At 47.1% G+C, this 15785-nt stretch overlaps 1 protein-coding gene across 1 annotated transcript in view; it reads right to left on the bottom strand.

Annotated features, from left to right (window-relative positions):
- FAM107A (family with sequence similarity 107 member A) overlaps positions 1–8281 on the bottom strand; it is a 37739-nt gene extending 29458 nt beyond the window's left edge. The window contains exon 1 of the mRNA XM_081247116.1: positions 7944–8281. Coding sequence (XP_081103242.1) covers positions 7944–8022 — 79 coding nt within the window. The 5' untranslated portion in view covers positions 8023–8281. The remainder of the gene's footprint in view (positions 1–7943) is intronic.
- Between the last annotated feature and the right edge of the window lie 7504 nt (positions 8282–15785).

Below are 15785 nucleotides of genomic sequence, written 5' to 3'. Positions count from 1 at the left end.
ACATGGATGGTCTTAGAGATTATCATACTAAGTGAAGTAAGTCAGACAGGGAAAGAGCAATATTGTATTTGGGTTGGCCAAAAAGTTTGTTTGGGTTTTTCCTATGATGTTACAGAAAACCCAGATGAGCTTTTTGGGCAACCCAATATTGTTGGGTTAAATGTGGAATCTAAAAAGTAATACAAATGGATTTATTTACATAACAGAAACAGACTCACAGACACTGAAAAGAAAATTATGGTTACCAAAGAATGAGGTGGGGGGGACAAATTAGGAGTATGGGATTAAAAGATACACACTACTATATTTTAAATGGATAAACAATAAGGATTTACTGTATAGCACAGGGAACTACATTCAATATCTTATAATAACTTATAATGGAAAAGAATCTGAAAAAGAATAGATTTATACATATGTGTACATATATTCAGCCATATTATATATATAACTGAATCACTTTGCTGTACACCTAAAACTAACACAGTATTGTAAATAAACTCTAAAAATGCAGTTTTGATCCTCTTTGGCCTATGTTATTCATTTAACCAACATTTAGTGAGTACCTACTGTGTTCCTGGCACTGTTCCCAGTGTAAATGAGGCAGGATCCCTGTGCTCAGGTAACCTACTTTCAAGGTGGGGTTCAGACAAAACAATAAGGAGACAGACAAGAAAATGTAGAGCTGCAATGAACACTGTGATGAAAGCAAGACTGGGCAAGGTGCAAGGGAGGGACTGGGAACTTAGGTAGGGTGGACAGTGGGGAGGCGACATTTTAGGGAGGCTGGAATGGTGAGGAGGAGAGCATTCCAGAGAGTGGGAAGAGCTAGTGGAAAGGCCCCAGCATGGGAAGGAGCTTGGGAGGAGGCCGGTGGGGTGGAGTGCGGGGTATGAGGGAGACGGAAGGCAGAAGGGGCAGGCAGGTCTGCATGACCTGGGAGCTGTGGCCAAGCCCCCCATTCTGGAGCCACTTCAATTTGCAGGGTCCCAAATTCTCGAGCTGTTTCTCCTTCCTAATTGTTTCTCTTAACGTACTTTGAATGGTGCCTCCCGCAGCTCCCCATCCTGCTGTGGCTTAACTTCACTAAATTCTGACGGTGGAAGACCGCAACCAAATTCTTGTCAAGCACTCTTCACTGCCACTGGTCCCCACCCACGTGTTGTCCTGCTGTGCAAATGACTAGTACTTGGGGCATGTCCCAGGGCCCACAGTGGCTTGTCTGAACCTATCCCAGTGTCCTCTGACAGGTGGAGGAACAAGACGGATCCTTGGGCGGGAGGACTCTGCTCACCGCCTGAGGCAGACAGACCCCACAGTCCCTCTCACTCCAGAGAAGCAGACTCTCAGTCCCCATACCAGCCATGTCCTCCATCCCCACTTTGTGTTCCCTTTCTTGGAAGATTCTGCTGGCAGCCCCAGAGCAATTGAAAGCCAAGGAGAGTTTGGCAGGAATCCCCCAAGGTTGGGTGCCATTTTCCCCAGGCAGCTGGGACTCACTGTACTTCTTCCACTAAAGCTCGTCTCATGGTCCAACCTGTGCACCAACCCACTAGCCTCACCCACCAGACCGCCAGCCTGAGGGCCAGGGCCTCACCTTACTCCTCTTAGTATTCCTGTCCCAGTAGCAAGGTGCTCAATAACTAGTATTGACTTGCAGACACCAAAGATGTTGATGTCCCTGAGCTTGTGACAGCACCATCTTGCTGTGTCTGTGCACGTGTGTGAGCACGTGTGTGTGCGTGTAACTGTATATGAGGTCAATAGCCACCATTTCTCAAGCCATACCCCGTCAGTAAGAAATTATGCTATGGCCCATAGTGGGATACCATCAATAGCACATCTATTTATTACCCTAAAAAGATGTCTTCTACACGTTTGGTGAAAAATCAAAGCGCAAAATCATATATAGTCTGATTCCTCTACCCTTTTTTTCCAAGATAAAAAAGTTAGTATGTGCATAGAGAACCAATCTGGAGGCGTATACACTGAACTGTTAATGGAAGTCAGTTCTAGACCAACGTATCTCAAATGTCATTACTAGCCTTCAGTCGGAATGAGTGTTAAAATGGAATTACTGGGTCATGTTTCTGGATCACTGTATTAGAAGCTATGAGGGAGGGGCCTAGGAGTCTGGAATTTTAACATGTCCCCAGGGGATCTGCTTATATTTAGGAGTCTGAGCACCACTATTCTACAGCAGAAAATTACAGGCCCTTATCCTTTGTCCCAATATTTCTGTAACATTTGTAGCTTTAAGAAAAAAAAAAAAAGCATATATTTCTTTTGTTATCAGAAAAACACAATAAAGGTGAAAAATATGGGAAAGAGCAACCTTTTCCAACCAACCATAGTTAAAAGTCACATCTGGTTCAGTCATGTACATTTTGCATATTGGAAAATAGAGGCCTTTTGGTCAAATGAGGCTTTTAAGAGTTTACTCCAGGTAATGGCCAAATTCAACCCCAGTTCCTGCCTCCTGCCTTGGTCTGTGTGGCTTTTGACGGAGGCCCTCCCATTCTCCCATAAGGTAGGACTCTGGACTACAGGGGCCTGAGGATCAGAATTTTTGCTCAGCCCCTGGAGGAATGAAAGGGGATCCTGGAGGCTGAGCACACCTGTCCCACACTCCCCTCCTGTCCCTCTGAAGTTTGTTTTCCTGGGAGCTAGAGAAGCTAAAAAGGAGGAGGTAGTGAAGACCAGGAGAGGCATTCATGCATGGAAGCTGAGGAATTTTCCTGCAGCTATAGTGGGCTAGGGCTGCAGCTTGCATTAAAAAACTCCAAAAACCTCTTTTCCTTTAACTTTTCCCCCCTTTCTCCAAGCTGACAGGCACCTGCAGCAGCTTATCTGGGCCTACAAACATCAGACAAGAAGTTTCCATGGCAACTCCAAACTTCCTCCTCAGCCCTGTATTCAGTCTAACTCTCCAAGGCCCCTTTTCAAGGGCTCAATGAGGTTTCTGAGAAGCCACCCACAAAATAGCCTTAGGATCCAACCTTCCCCCACCCGCAACAGGCTCTGTTCAAAGGACATGGCAGGAGAAGCTGTACTGGCAAGAAAACTTGTCATGGGGTCCGTGGAGAGATTATAAAAGGAATGAGCGTTGCCTTTACAACGAGTTTGAACCAGCAAGAATTTACCCGGTGGAGGGATTTCAAGCATGAGAACAGGAAAGTGCAAGGGAGTGGGGAAGAACCAAGAGTCTTATTTCAGAAAGCTGGCTCTCAAGCCAGCTGCAGTTAGGCATGGTTAATCTGGTCTCTTAGCTGCAGAAGGACCCTGGGGTGCCCTCGAGCTCCAGCATATTTTAATTCACTTGTAGCTAGACAAAATATGGACGGTAGATCGAGGCACAGGGAAAGGGATGTGAGTATGTGAGTGGGTGTGTGTAGAGGGGACCCTGGGCAGACCATGGCTTGTCAAGCCAAGCAAACTTCCATAATGCCTGGCAGTGGGGTTGCCAAATGTAGCTAACAAAAATGCAGCATGTCCACGCATGTAAATCAATGAAGTTAGAACACACCCTCACACCATGCACAAAAATAAACTCAAAATGGCTGAAAGACTTAAACATAAGACATGACACTATAAAACTCCTAGAAGAGAGCATACGCAAAACATTCTCTGACACAAATCGTACCAATGTTTTCTTAGGTCAGTCTCGCAAAGCAACAGAAATAAAGACAAAACTAAACAAATGAGGGACCTAATTAAACTTAAAAGCTTTTGCACAGCAAAGGAAACCATAAAAACAGGGAAAGACAACCTACAGAATGGGAGAAAATATTTGCCAGTGACGCAGCTGTCAAAGGCTTAATCTCCAAAATGTACAAACAGCTCATACAACTCAACAACAACAAAATAACCCAATTGAAAAATGGGCAGAAGATCTAAGACATTTCTCCAAAGAAGACATACAGATGGCCAGTAGGCACATGAAAAGATGTGCAACATCACTAATTATTAGAGAAATGCAAATCAAATCTACAATGAGGTATCACCTCACACTGGTCAGAATGGCCATCATCAAAAAGCCTACAAATAACAAATGCTGGAGAGGGTGTGGAGAAAAGGGTACCCTCCTACACTGTTGGTGGGAATGTAAGTTGGTGCAGGTACTATGGAAAACAGTATGGAGGTTCCTCAGGAAACTAAAAATAGAATACCATATGATTCAGCAATCCCACTCCTGGGCATATATCCAAACAAAACTATAATTCAAAAAGATACACGTACCCCCTATGTTCATAGCAGCACTATTCGCAGTAGCTAGGACCTGAAAACACCCTAAATGTCCATCAACAGATGAATGGATAAAGAAGATGTGGTACATATATACAATGGAATACTACTTAGCCATAAAAAAGAACAAAATAATGCCATTTGCAGCAACACGGATGCAACTAGAGATGATCATACTAAGTGAAGTAAGTCAGAAAGACAAATACCATATGATATCATTTACATGTGGAATCTAAAATATGACACAAATGAACCTATCTACAAAACAGAAACAGACTCACAGACATAGAGAACAGACTTGTGGTTGCCAAGTGGGAGGGGTGGAGAGAGAGGGATGGACTGGTAGTTTGGGGTTAGTAGATGCAAACTATTACATATAGAATGGATAAACAACAAGGTCCTACTGTATAGTACAGGGAATTATATCCAATCTCCTGGGATAAACCATAATGGAAAAGAATATAAAAAAGAGTGTATATATGGGTAAAAAAAGAAAAAAAAAATCAGCATGTCCAGTTAAATTTGAATTTCAGATAAGCAATGAACAGTTTTTTAGCATAAGCATACCCATATAATATTTGAGACACACTTACACTAAAATAATATTCATTGTGTATCTGAGATTCAAATTTAACTATTTTATCTGGCAACCCTACTTGGCAGGCAGCAATGGAAGCTATGACCACCCTTCTGGGTGCAGAGAAGCACAGTTGCTGATGCCCACAGGCACCTGGGGAGGTGTCCCTCCGTCCATGCAGCAGAGAGATGCTTCCCTCCCTAGCAGGAACCTGGGCTGAGCTCCAGGTAGGAAACGAGCCTCAGGTGGACCTTTCCTACAGCACTGCGTAGCGTACCAGGCATGGCCAAGCACGAGTTATTCCCCAGAGGTGACCCTTCCATCTTAGTGGTTAAGAACATAGGCTCTGGTGTCAACCCAGATACCGATCCTGGCTCCACTGTTGGGTAGCTAGGTGACCTTCAACTTCCTGTTTCCTCATCTCTAAAATGGGGCATTCTTTTGAGGAATAAAGGAGGTATGACACGGGAAGCCCTTCACACAGTGCCTGCCACAGCGTCAGTGTTCCAAAGTGGTAGCTGTTATCTCAGTAACCCATTTAAAAACAGTAAGATTTTTATCCAAGTGAAAAAAAATGGGATTAAAAATTAGAGTCAGTACAATCTCAGCAATGTGAACCACATAACCCCACACAAATCTCGCATAGCAAAACTGGAAGGAGACATCCCCTAATATTACCAGTGGCTGCTTGTGGTTAGTGGGACTACGGGTAAGGCTTTCCCCTCTTCATTCTCCATTTTCCAAAACATTCAAGATGAACATGTATTACTTTAATAATAAGAAATTATTTTAAAATAACTTGGAATGAAAAATTTTCTCGAAGCATTATATTACTTGGTGCATGATTCCAGGCTACTGTAAACGAACATGGCTGCCACCTTGGGTTTGATTCTATAATCCCATCCTTGGGGGGCTTCTAAAAGAAGGAGGCTCTTGCCTCTTTCAATAAATGGCCCAGCTCGTTCCTCACCCCCACTCTTACTTCTTGCTCTTCCTTGTGTGAGACAGCCAGAGTAGTGGCTCCAGAGGCACATGGCCCTGGGTTTGCATCTCAGCTCCACCCTTGACTGGCTGTGTGACCTTAGACAAGTCAAGTTACCTTCTGAGGCTCAGTTTCCTCATGTTTTAAAATAGAGGTTAATAGTACTTACCTCCCTGAGAGGAGGGACTTATCCATTTAATGTATCAGCACATCTCTGTGCCTCGCATAGGGCTTAGTGCATAATAGTGGTCAATAAATATTGATTAAATGAATAAATGAATGAAGTTGATGAGAAGACAGATCCACTATCATTTGCCATTATTACTATTCTCAGAAGATGGGCAGACTTCGCATAGATGGACCAAAGTTTGAATGTGCTTTCTACATGTTAGTGGGATAGGAGAGTTCCTGTAGCAGGACCATGGGCATGCTGCTTAAGCTCTCTGAGCCTCAGTGTCCTCATCTATTAAATGGGGATGACAATTAGCAGTGACTTTGAAGGATTGTGAAGACTGAGTCAGTAGCACAGTGCAAGTGCTCCCTCCATGAGGCCCCAGTAACCAGCCTCTGCTGCCTTCCTGACTTACGGCTGTGTGTGGTACAGTTGCAGAGCAAGCATGTGGCCCCTGGAACGACTCTGGTATGTCTGCTATTCTGGATGTGTTGCGCGTGGAAAATGTGACTGTTTGAGTGAGCCTCACAGCTGCAGTTCCAGGTTAGAGGGAACACAGGGATCTTCAGGTTAGAGATACCCTATTCTCATCTTAGTGAGAAGAAAGGAACTGGAGAGGGACACCTCAGAAGAGTGTTTTGTAGGGAAATTTCTGGAGCTGAGGTTTGAAATCAGCTTCTTCGAATTATAGAGCTCCTCGCTTTCTGCCTGCCCTGGCTCAGCCAGATTGAAGATACCCCGCCCCAGGAAGGCGCCGCCAGTCCTGAAGTCTTGCCTAGACCGTGCTTTTGGACTTAGAGAACCGTTGTTTCAACGCTCCCAAGCAGTAACTCCGCAGCGGGATCTCCCCGGGGCGGGGCCAATCTAAGGAAGAAACGCCAATCGGTCCCAGAGCAGACTACGTGCGGGCGGCGGGCGAGCGCCGCTCCTGCAGGCCCCCGGCCAGCGGCTCCGGCTCGCCTAGCGCTTTCGGCTGCAGGGGTCAGTGGGCAGGACTACCGGGTGGGGTAGCTTCCTTGCCCAAGGCAGAGGGTAGCTTGCCTCGTGAGCCCAAGTCCCTTGACGTTTTTTAATCACATACCCCCAGCTGGCTGGGAGCCGGCAGGAGACCGATTTTCACCCCCTCTGGACGTCTCTCTCCAAGCACAGAGTCCGGAAGGAAACACCCCAAATGCTTACTGCGGGCATGATTTTTCTTCTTTCTACATCCCTGTACGTTCCAAATTATTTTCACACTGGCCCTGTATTATATCTGTTTCATTTTCCTAAATAAACTATTGTCCAGAGTAGAAAAGTAATATGTGCTTACTGCAAATGAGTAAAAAGACAAATTAAAAAAACACTTATCCAACTCGCATCCTCGAAAACCACCACCAGGTGTTTCTTTCCAAATCGTTTTCTCCTTAAATGCATACCTGTAGAAAACCCGTTCCTCACCTTCCTGTAACTTGTTCCCCCCCTCGCCCTTTCCCCTCACTGGACACTGGAAGTCCTTCACCAGCGGGCTTGTGCTTCTTTACGCCCCACCGCGCGCTACCAGTCTTACCCATGTCCGTTCTCCCACGCCTACCAATGCCTCCCTCCCCCACTTGTGTGAGTCTCTGCTTAAGGGGCTGGCCAGGAGGTGGAAGCTTGCGGGACTTTTGTAGTCAGGGGACACTGAGTGTGCGTATGTGCGCGCGCACCGCAAGTGCATATAAAGGAATCAAGCAATATATTTAATAAGGGTAGATCCCCAAAAGGACGAATGTAGAAAGGAAAGAAGGAAGGAAAGGAAGGAAAGAAGAAAAAAGTAATTAAAAAGAATGAAAGGACGGAGGATAGAAGGAAAGGAAAGGAGGAAAGCAGACCAGTAAAGAAGGACCGAGGCGCCCTGCTAGCCAGGGGCTGAGGGCAGTAGTGCTCCCGCCATGCCGTCCTCGCGCTCTCCCGGAGGCGGGGGGCCGGGTAGACTTGCCCCCACTTACCGGACCTGAGCAGCACGGCCCGGTAGAGCCCGGTGGCCTCGCTGGGCCCCCGGACCCGCTCGCCCAGCCTCTGCGCCATGCGCCGGTGCACCGGTCTGCGGAGCCGGCACTGCAAGCTGGGAGCGCACCGCGGACTGCCGTCCCGGGTCGGAGCGCAGTCCCGGGTCGGAGCGCCTCCGCGACGGTGACGCTGCCCGGGAACCAAACCCCGCCGCGGATCAGGTTACAGTGGCTGCCAGAGGGCCAGGCCCAGAGGCGCCCGCGGGGGAGGGAAAGGGGGCAGGGGCCAGGTAGGTATCCCTGCCCAGGCAGCAGACTGGGCGCGGGTAAGCGTCTGGCGTGAGGACTCCTGGCCTCAGGGTTCCAGGGCCAAGGTGAGAACCCGGTGTCCTGATTTCCAGCCTCGGTCTCCTACCTACTCTTCTCTATTTCCCTGGTCGCTGGCCTTGTTGAATGCTACAAGCGGGTGTGGGGTTCTGAAGTGCCACCCCTGGGATCAGGTCCAGCACCACTAATTAATAGCTGTGTGACCCTACGATTTAGTTATCTATTCTCACAAAGCCTCAGTTTTCTCATCCGTAAAATGGGGATAACCATGGTACTCATCTCTCAGGGTTATGAGGGTAACCAACACATTACCTCTAAGCACAGTGGCTAGCACAGAACACTATATATTGGTATTTTTTTGAAAAGTGTTCCAAGGCATCCTGTGGTGGGTGACACTGAGAAGAGGGGGCTTTGCTGGGGGAAGAAAGTTGTGATGGGAAGCCCGTGGGATTCCACAAGACTGATTTCTCTGGCTTTGTGAAATTCCTTTAACATCCAGAAATGGCAGGACCAACCAAGAGTCTAAAGGTGGAGGAGCAAAAAGTCAAGCAGATAGTTTGGAAAATATAAGAAAACAACAACTTTGATTATCTAGCCTGTGTCTGGTGCTGTGCTAAGTTTCTTCTAAAACAAAAACGAATGTTCATGTGCTTTATGTCCTATTTTGTTTCATCTTCACAATCCTATGAATTAGTGTCTATTAGCCTTCCAATTTACAGAAGAGGAAATAGGCTCAGAGAGGTTAAGCAGTTTTTCTGAGGTCACACAGTGTGGAGCTGTCATACAAACTCAGATGGTCTGACCTCAGAAATGGGCCACCCTGTTGCCTCTCCGTTATCTTATTTACTCTTCACGAAAACACTGAAAGGTAAGTATGTTAACATGAATGTAGGAATCCCATCCAAGATACCACCTTAGAGATGATGTAGTTGAGACTCAGGGAGGTGAGGTGGCTGGCTCATGCTCAAAGAGCTAGTTGGAGGAATCAACACCCAGTTCAGTTCTCCACCCACAAAACCAATGCCCCTGAAATCTATAGACCGCTCTCCACACACACTGCCACCACCCCCACCCCCGGAGCTGTCCAGGGTACTGGATGGCCTCTGTTTAAGGCTGTGTCTGTGGATCAGAGTCTTGAGCTGGCTGCCGGGGCCTTGGCCACACAGTACCACCTCCCTCTGCCTCTGTGTCCTCTCCAGCCTTGGTGCCACCTAGGCCAGCTGCCAACCAAGTTGTCTCTGGCTCTCCCTTGACCACTGCCCAGGCCCAGCTTCTGCTTTGACTCAGTGGTCCCTGTCATCACACAGAATCCCAAGGACCAAAGTGACACACTTTGATCTTTGGATACCTCAGTCATTGGCCAGACTGATCATGTTTCTTATCAACAACCAGCCACCACGAGTGCCAGGCACCATGCCAGACATTTGGCATTCACTATCTCATATCCATTCTTCAAAGGATGAAATTATATCTAATGTACCATTCATCTCATTTAACCCACTCTTTGATCAAGCATGGTTATGCCCCTTCTAGAGATGAGGAAAATAAGGCTCAAGTGACTTGCCCAAGATCACATAACTAGTTAGTAGTGGAGAAGGAATTTGAACCCAGATGGTGCCAAAGCTTTTACTGCAGGAGGAAAACCAAGCCAGCTATTGAACAAGGTGCGAGTTCAGGAAAATTATGACTAAGGAATGTGCTTTTACAGAGCATTACCAAAAGATTAACTCTGGTTGCATCCCCAAGGAATTCTAGGCAGGTCTGACTTACCTGATCCATTTAGTCTCTGCTTCTCATTTTCATTATGAAATATGGCCCCAGGAGAGTATTCTTTCTGTGGACAGAAAGAAAGTAGGTGGAGGTGAGGACCCTCTGTTCCTTGCCAGGGGGAGGAGTGAAGAGATATTCAGAGTGTCCCTGGATCTTTTGACCACAGAAGGGACTGGCCAGGGTCAAAGTCCTCTCCAGAGAAACAAAGTACTATAGTCCTTGGAGTGTGTGTGTGTGTGTGTGTGTGTGTGAGAGAGAGAGAGAGAGAGAGAGAGTGTGTGAGTGTGTGTGTGTGTGTTTGGGCATCATTTATGAGGCTCATGCTCTTTTTTTTAAATGACTATTTTTTAGAACAGTTTTAGATTTAGAGAAAAATCGAGAAGATAGTAGAGAGAGTTCCTTATACTCTGCATCCAACTTCTCTATTATTTCTCTCTTATTAAAATCCTACATATATGTAGATGTACCTGTACATAGTATGGCACATCTGTTCTAATTAAACTAATTATTAAACTGTTAACTAATAACATCATTATTATTATTTTTTAATTCCCCCCAATTCATGATGGAAGTCACTTTATTGAGTCTGACTGGGTGTGAGGATGCCTATTCTTTTTTTTTTTTGTAATTTTTATTGGAGTATAGTTGATCTACAATCTTGTGTTAGTTTCAGGTGTACGGCAAAGTGAGTCAGTTATACATATACATATATCCACTCTTTTTTAGATTCTTTTCCCAATTACAGAATATTGAGTAGAGTTCCCTGTGCTATACAGAAGGTGCTTATTAGTTATCTATTTTTATATATAGTAGTGTATATATGTCAATCCCAATCTCCCAAGTTATCCCACCCCTGCTTACCTCCTAGTAACCTAGTAACCATACAGATGTTTTCTACATCTGTAACTATTTCTGTTTTGTAGATAAGTTCATTTGTACCCCCTTTTTATAGATTCCACATACAAGCGATATCATATGATATCGCTTATAACATTATTATTAACTAAAGTCCAGACCTTATTCAGATGTCCTTAGTTTTTACCTAATATTCTTTTTCTGTTCTAGGATCTCATCCAAGATACCGCATTACATTTAGTTGTCTTATTTCCTTAGGCTCCTCTTGGCTGTGGCAGTTTCTCAGACTTTCTTTGTTTTTGATGAACTTGACAGTTTTGAAGGGTACCGAGAGCCACGTTCTGGTATGTGAGGTCTCATCCACACTATTTCTTCTACCTGGATTGCCTTTTCCCTGCCTTCCTGGCAGACTCCTCATGCTTCAAGGGCAATCTCAGAAGGCTTCAGGGTTTGGTCCTCAGTGTCATTTCTTAGGCACCTTTTCTTCTCCCTCTACTCTGTCATGACTTTAAAAACAACTCTAAGCCGATGATTCCCAAATGTTTATTTCTAATTCAGACTCTCACTCTGAGTTTATTTAAACTTTGTCCAACAGGCTACTTGACATCTCCACTTGAAAGTCTAATAGGCCCAACTCATCACAGCCCAAATGGGATTCTTGACCACTCCAGCCCCCAACCTGTTCCCCCTCTGTCCTCCCATCTTAGCAAGTGGCTCCATTCCAGCCCTGCGGCTCAGGCAGGAGCCTGGGGTTTGCCTTGCCCTGTCTTCCTGCAACCCCGTAGTCCTCAGCTCACCAAGTCTACCTCCTGGGATCTCTTCAATCCATCCACTTCTTCCAATGCCCCCACCCTAGCCCACGTGCCTCCCCACCCCGTGCCTGAATGTCTGCAGTAGCTTGCCCTCCTTCAAACCATTCTCCTCACAGATTCCAGAGCAAGCTTTTAAAATGTAACACAGACTCTGATCCGGCCCTACTCAAACCACACTTTGGTCCTTCCCTTTGCACTTGGAATCAAACTTCACCTGCCTTCCCCCTGACCTTCAAGGCCTCTGCAACCTGTCCCCTCCCTGCCAGCCTCTCAAATCCCATTTATTTGCTCCTCCACATGTTCAAGGACTTGGGATGCCTTGGGTGAAAATAGACAAAGGTCCTTGACCTTGTGGAGCTGACATTCTAGCGAGGGAGATAGACAATGAGCATAATGAATAAGTAGATAGTGTGTTAAAAGGTGATAGGTACACGGGAAGAAGGAAAGTTAGAGTTGGAGAGGAGTGGGAAGTGGTAAATGGGGGCAGTGCGCGGTAATAAATGACTGCTGGGGGGGCCTCACTGAGATGGCGAGATGCGAGCACAGACTTGTAGGAAGCCGGGGAGTTAGCCACACAGGTATCTTGGGGAAGTAGGTCGCAGACAGAGGAAACAGCTAGAGCAAGAGTCCTGAGGCTGGAATGTGCCAGAAGTTCAGGGAACAGCAAGGTGGCCAGAGTGGCTGGAGTGGAGGGAATGCAGGGGCCGTGATATGAGGGAAGGACAGCGAGGAAACGGGGCCGCCTTCCTCACACCCCGCACTCCAGCCACCGGGAACCACTTGGGCTCCCTGAAAGCCATGCTGTCTCTAACTTCCCCACTTTTTCAGAAGCTGCCCCTCTCCCCAGGGGGCACTCCCCAACTCTGCCTGGCTATTCCTTTTTATCCTTTAAGTCTCTGCTGAAATGCCACTTCCTCAAGGAGGTCCCCCTTGATCACATGATCCCACGGCACCCCGGATTGCCCTTATATTAATAGTCACCACTCAGTGATGATTGTTTGAGCCCTGTCTCCTCCACCAGACTGTACTCGCCTTGAGGGGGAGCTGGAACCTGTTCACAGCTGTCTCCCCAAGGCCTGATCCAAAGCTGGGCTTGGATTGGATGCCCAATAATGATTTATTAAAAGAACGAATGAAGTGAATGAGTGAATGAATGAATGCGCCCACACTGGGAACCCCGGGCTCTTTGAGGAAAGTGGGTGATTCCACAGTGAGTTAATCAGGGCTGGAATGAGGGAGGCCCCCTGCTGCCTGCCCAAGGATTACTCGGGGTGGACAGAGTGGCCTGGGGTCCTGAGGTTTCCCCCGGCCAGCGTGCTCCAGTCTTGAGCTCTGCCACCAAGGAGGGCCTAGAAAAGGGAGGGTGTCTGGGATTTGGCCAAGCCTCTTTCATGGTTTAAACAAAAAGAGTAAGAGGACAAGTAACCTCATCTGTAGAAGAAAATGCTGGGACAAAGAAAAAGGACATGCTCCAGAGGCCTGGAGGGGGATCTGAGCTTCTTCTCACATCTCCCCCCACACACACCAGGGAAGTGAGGCTGGGTCCCAAGGGCAATGTTAGCATTACAAAGCCAGACTTTTCTAAGGAGCAGCTCCCTGGACTTGGAGTTCAAAGAATTGTCCCTTGCATGCCTGCCAACCCCCCTTGCATGAAAGATTTGTTGGAAGTCAGGCCAACTTGTGTTCAGTAAAACTCAGTGACCCCAGAAGAGTCCTCTTCCTGAAGTGACTGGAGTTTGGTGATCAAGAAAATGCTCCACTTGCCAAGGCAAAGCCGCCTGGATCTTTGCTGACTTATTGCCTTTGGACTGGTGGGGGAGAGGAGAGGGGAAACTGCCAAAAGGGCATCTTAGATAAACGTAGAAGGGCCTGAATTCTGACTTTAGGAGAGATGAGGGTAGGACCTCAGAGTATTTGTCCTTGTAGCCTGGAGTGAATCACAGTGAGGTGTGTCTCTTCATGTCTTTAGTTAGCCCCCATTAAACTGTAAACACCATGAGAACAGGGACTGTGACTTATTCAGGCATGTATCTTCAATGCCCAGGACATTTCCTGGCACATAGGTGCTTAGTAAAGAAAAACCACCTTAGTGATTGTGGCAAATGTTTCAGCACGTCCTAGAGCTGAGCACTGTATTAAGACTTTACCGCTTTACTTTAAATCTCATAATGCATAGTTCTTTGAGATTAGGGAAGAGTTGGGGTCCTGTTTTGTGGACGAGGAAGGAAGCTGCGGCCTTGGACAGGTTAAGATACACAGCTGGCAGTGGCAGCATTGCAATTAGACTGGAGGCAGTCTGACTCGGGAGCCTGCCGCCTTAGCCACATTCACAAATCGGGAGGCGGGGTGTGGGCAAGAGCCTGCACCCCACTTTACAGAAAAGGAAACTGAGGCTCAGAGAGGTTAAGGAACCCTTCTGCGTGGATTCAGCTGGACCAGCCTCCCCACCAATCTGATTCTTAAAGGTGGAGTATTTATTTATTTATTTATTTATTTATTTTTGTGCGGTGTGTGGGCCTCTCACTGTTGTGGCCTCTCCCATTGCGGAGCACAGGCTCCGGAGGCACAGGCTCAGCGGCCATGGCTCACGGGCCCAGCCGCTCCGCGGCATGTGGGATCTTCCCGGACCGGGGCACGAACCCGTGTCCCCTGCATCGGCAAGCGGACTCTCAACCACTGCACCACCAGGGAAGCCCTAGGTGGAGTATTTTTAACGTGACCCTTGGCTCCTACCCACCCTCCTCCCATTCCCCATTCCTGAGCCCATAAACACGGGGCTCACAGGGCTCACAGCGCGCCCCACACCCCGCGAGCCTCTGCCTCAGTGCCTCACTCTCAAAAAGCCACCGAGCTGTGTGAGGCGACACCTGCTGCTTCTCGCTTCCATCCCCAGGGACAGGGAGAATCAAAGCCAGCCATCCTTCCTTTAAAGTGCTGGGCACTGTTTGGAGAAGGTGTGAAACCCTGGGACCTGTTCCTTTCCAGGGGTCCATTTACATCACACTGGTGTTGGGTTCCATCAAAGGCAGCCTCCAGGGTCTCTTCACTGTCCATTCATCCCGGCCCCTCAGGCCTCAGAGACCCAGAGCACTGCCCTCCTGGAACCAGGCTGAGGTACTGGGCCAGTACCTTCCTCTCCTCACTTGCACTTGGCAGGTGGGCTGTTTAATTTGCCTTAAAAGCTTGTAAAATAGTTCCCACAATATATAAATCCATTGCTGCTTTAAACATTTGGAACAACCCAATGCATATAAATTTAAAACATTTCTCCTTTCTATCCCCTCTCAGCCTCAATGTCACCCCTTCCCCAGAGTTATCACTGTTTTTGATGCCGTATGTGTGTTTTGGTCATTTTTCTGCAGCTTGCTTTTTAAGCTCTACAATATGTCTTGTAGATATTTCTATCTTAATATATGTAGATCCACTTTCCTCTTTTATCTACTGCAGCGTACAATACACCATGATGCCGTAATTTTTTTTTTAGACAAATCCTCTTTAGTTGAACATTTAGGTTGTTTCCAGTTTGTCCCTATTTCAAATAATTCTGCTCCAAACATCCTTGTGCTTGCCTCTATGTGCATGGATGTGTTTCCCTAGGGCAGACACTGTGACGTAGAAATGCTGGGCCAAAGGGTATATATACTTTAAATTTTAGCAGATGCTATACCAAATTACCCCTGTACCGAGCAGGACCCTATGGGGACTTCCTGGAACAGATTCCCTCCCCCACTCATCCTCTGCTTTAGTTCCTCTCTTAAGTACCTAGATAATAGTATCTGATGCACATTTCCTGAGGTGTTTTACAGATGCTAAAACCCCCCACCAAATGGAAGGAATTAACTACTTGATGACCATGAGCTTGTAACCCCCAGACCTACTGGAGCCTAAGGATTGATAATGTTAACTCCTGTGACACCAGGATACCTCACCATCAACCAGTCAGAGAACTGTGCATGAGCTAATCACATACCCTGGGACTCCCCTCCCTCACCTTGGCTCCAGACGCGCAGGCTCAGCGGCCATGGCTCACGGGCCCCAGCCGCTCCGCGGCACGTGGGATCTTCCCGGACCGGGGCAC

Source organism: Mesoplodon bidens (assembly GCF_964165515.1).
Source record: "Mesoplodon bidens genome assembly, chromosome: 10".
NCBI classification, from domain to species: domain Eukaryota; kingdom Metazoa; phylum Chordata; class Mammalia; order Artiodactyla; family Ziphiidae; genus Mesoplodon; species Mesoplodon bidens.
The sequence above is the reverse complement of the archived record's forward strand: the minus strand, read 5'-3'. Positions and strand labels throughout refer to the sequence as shown.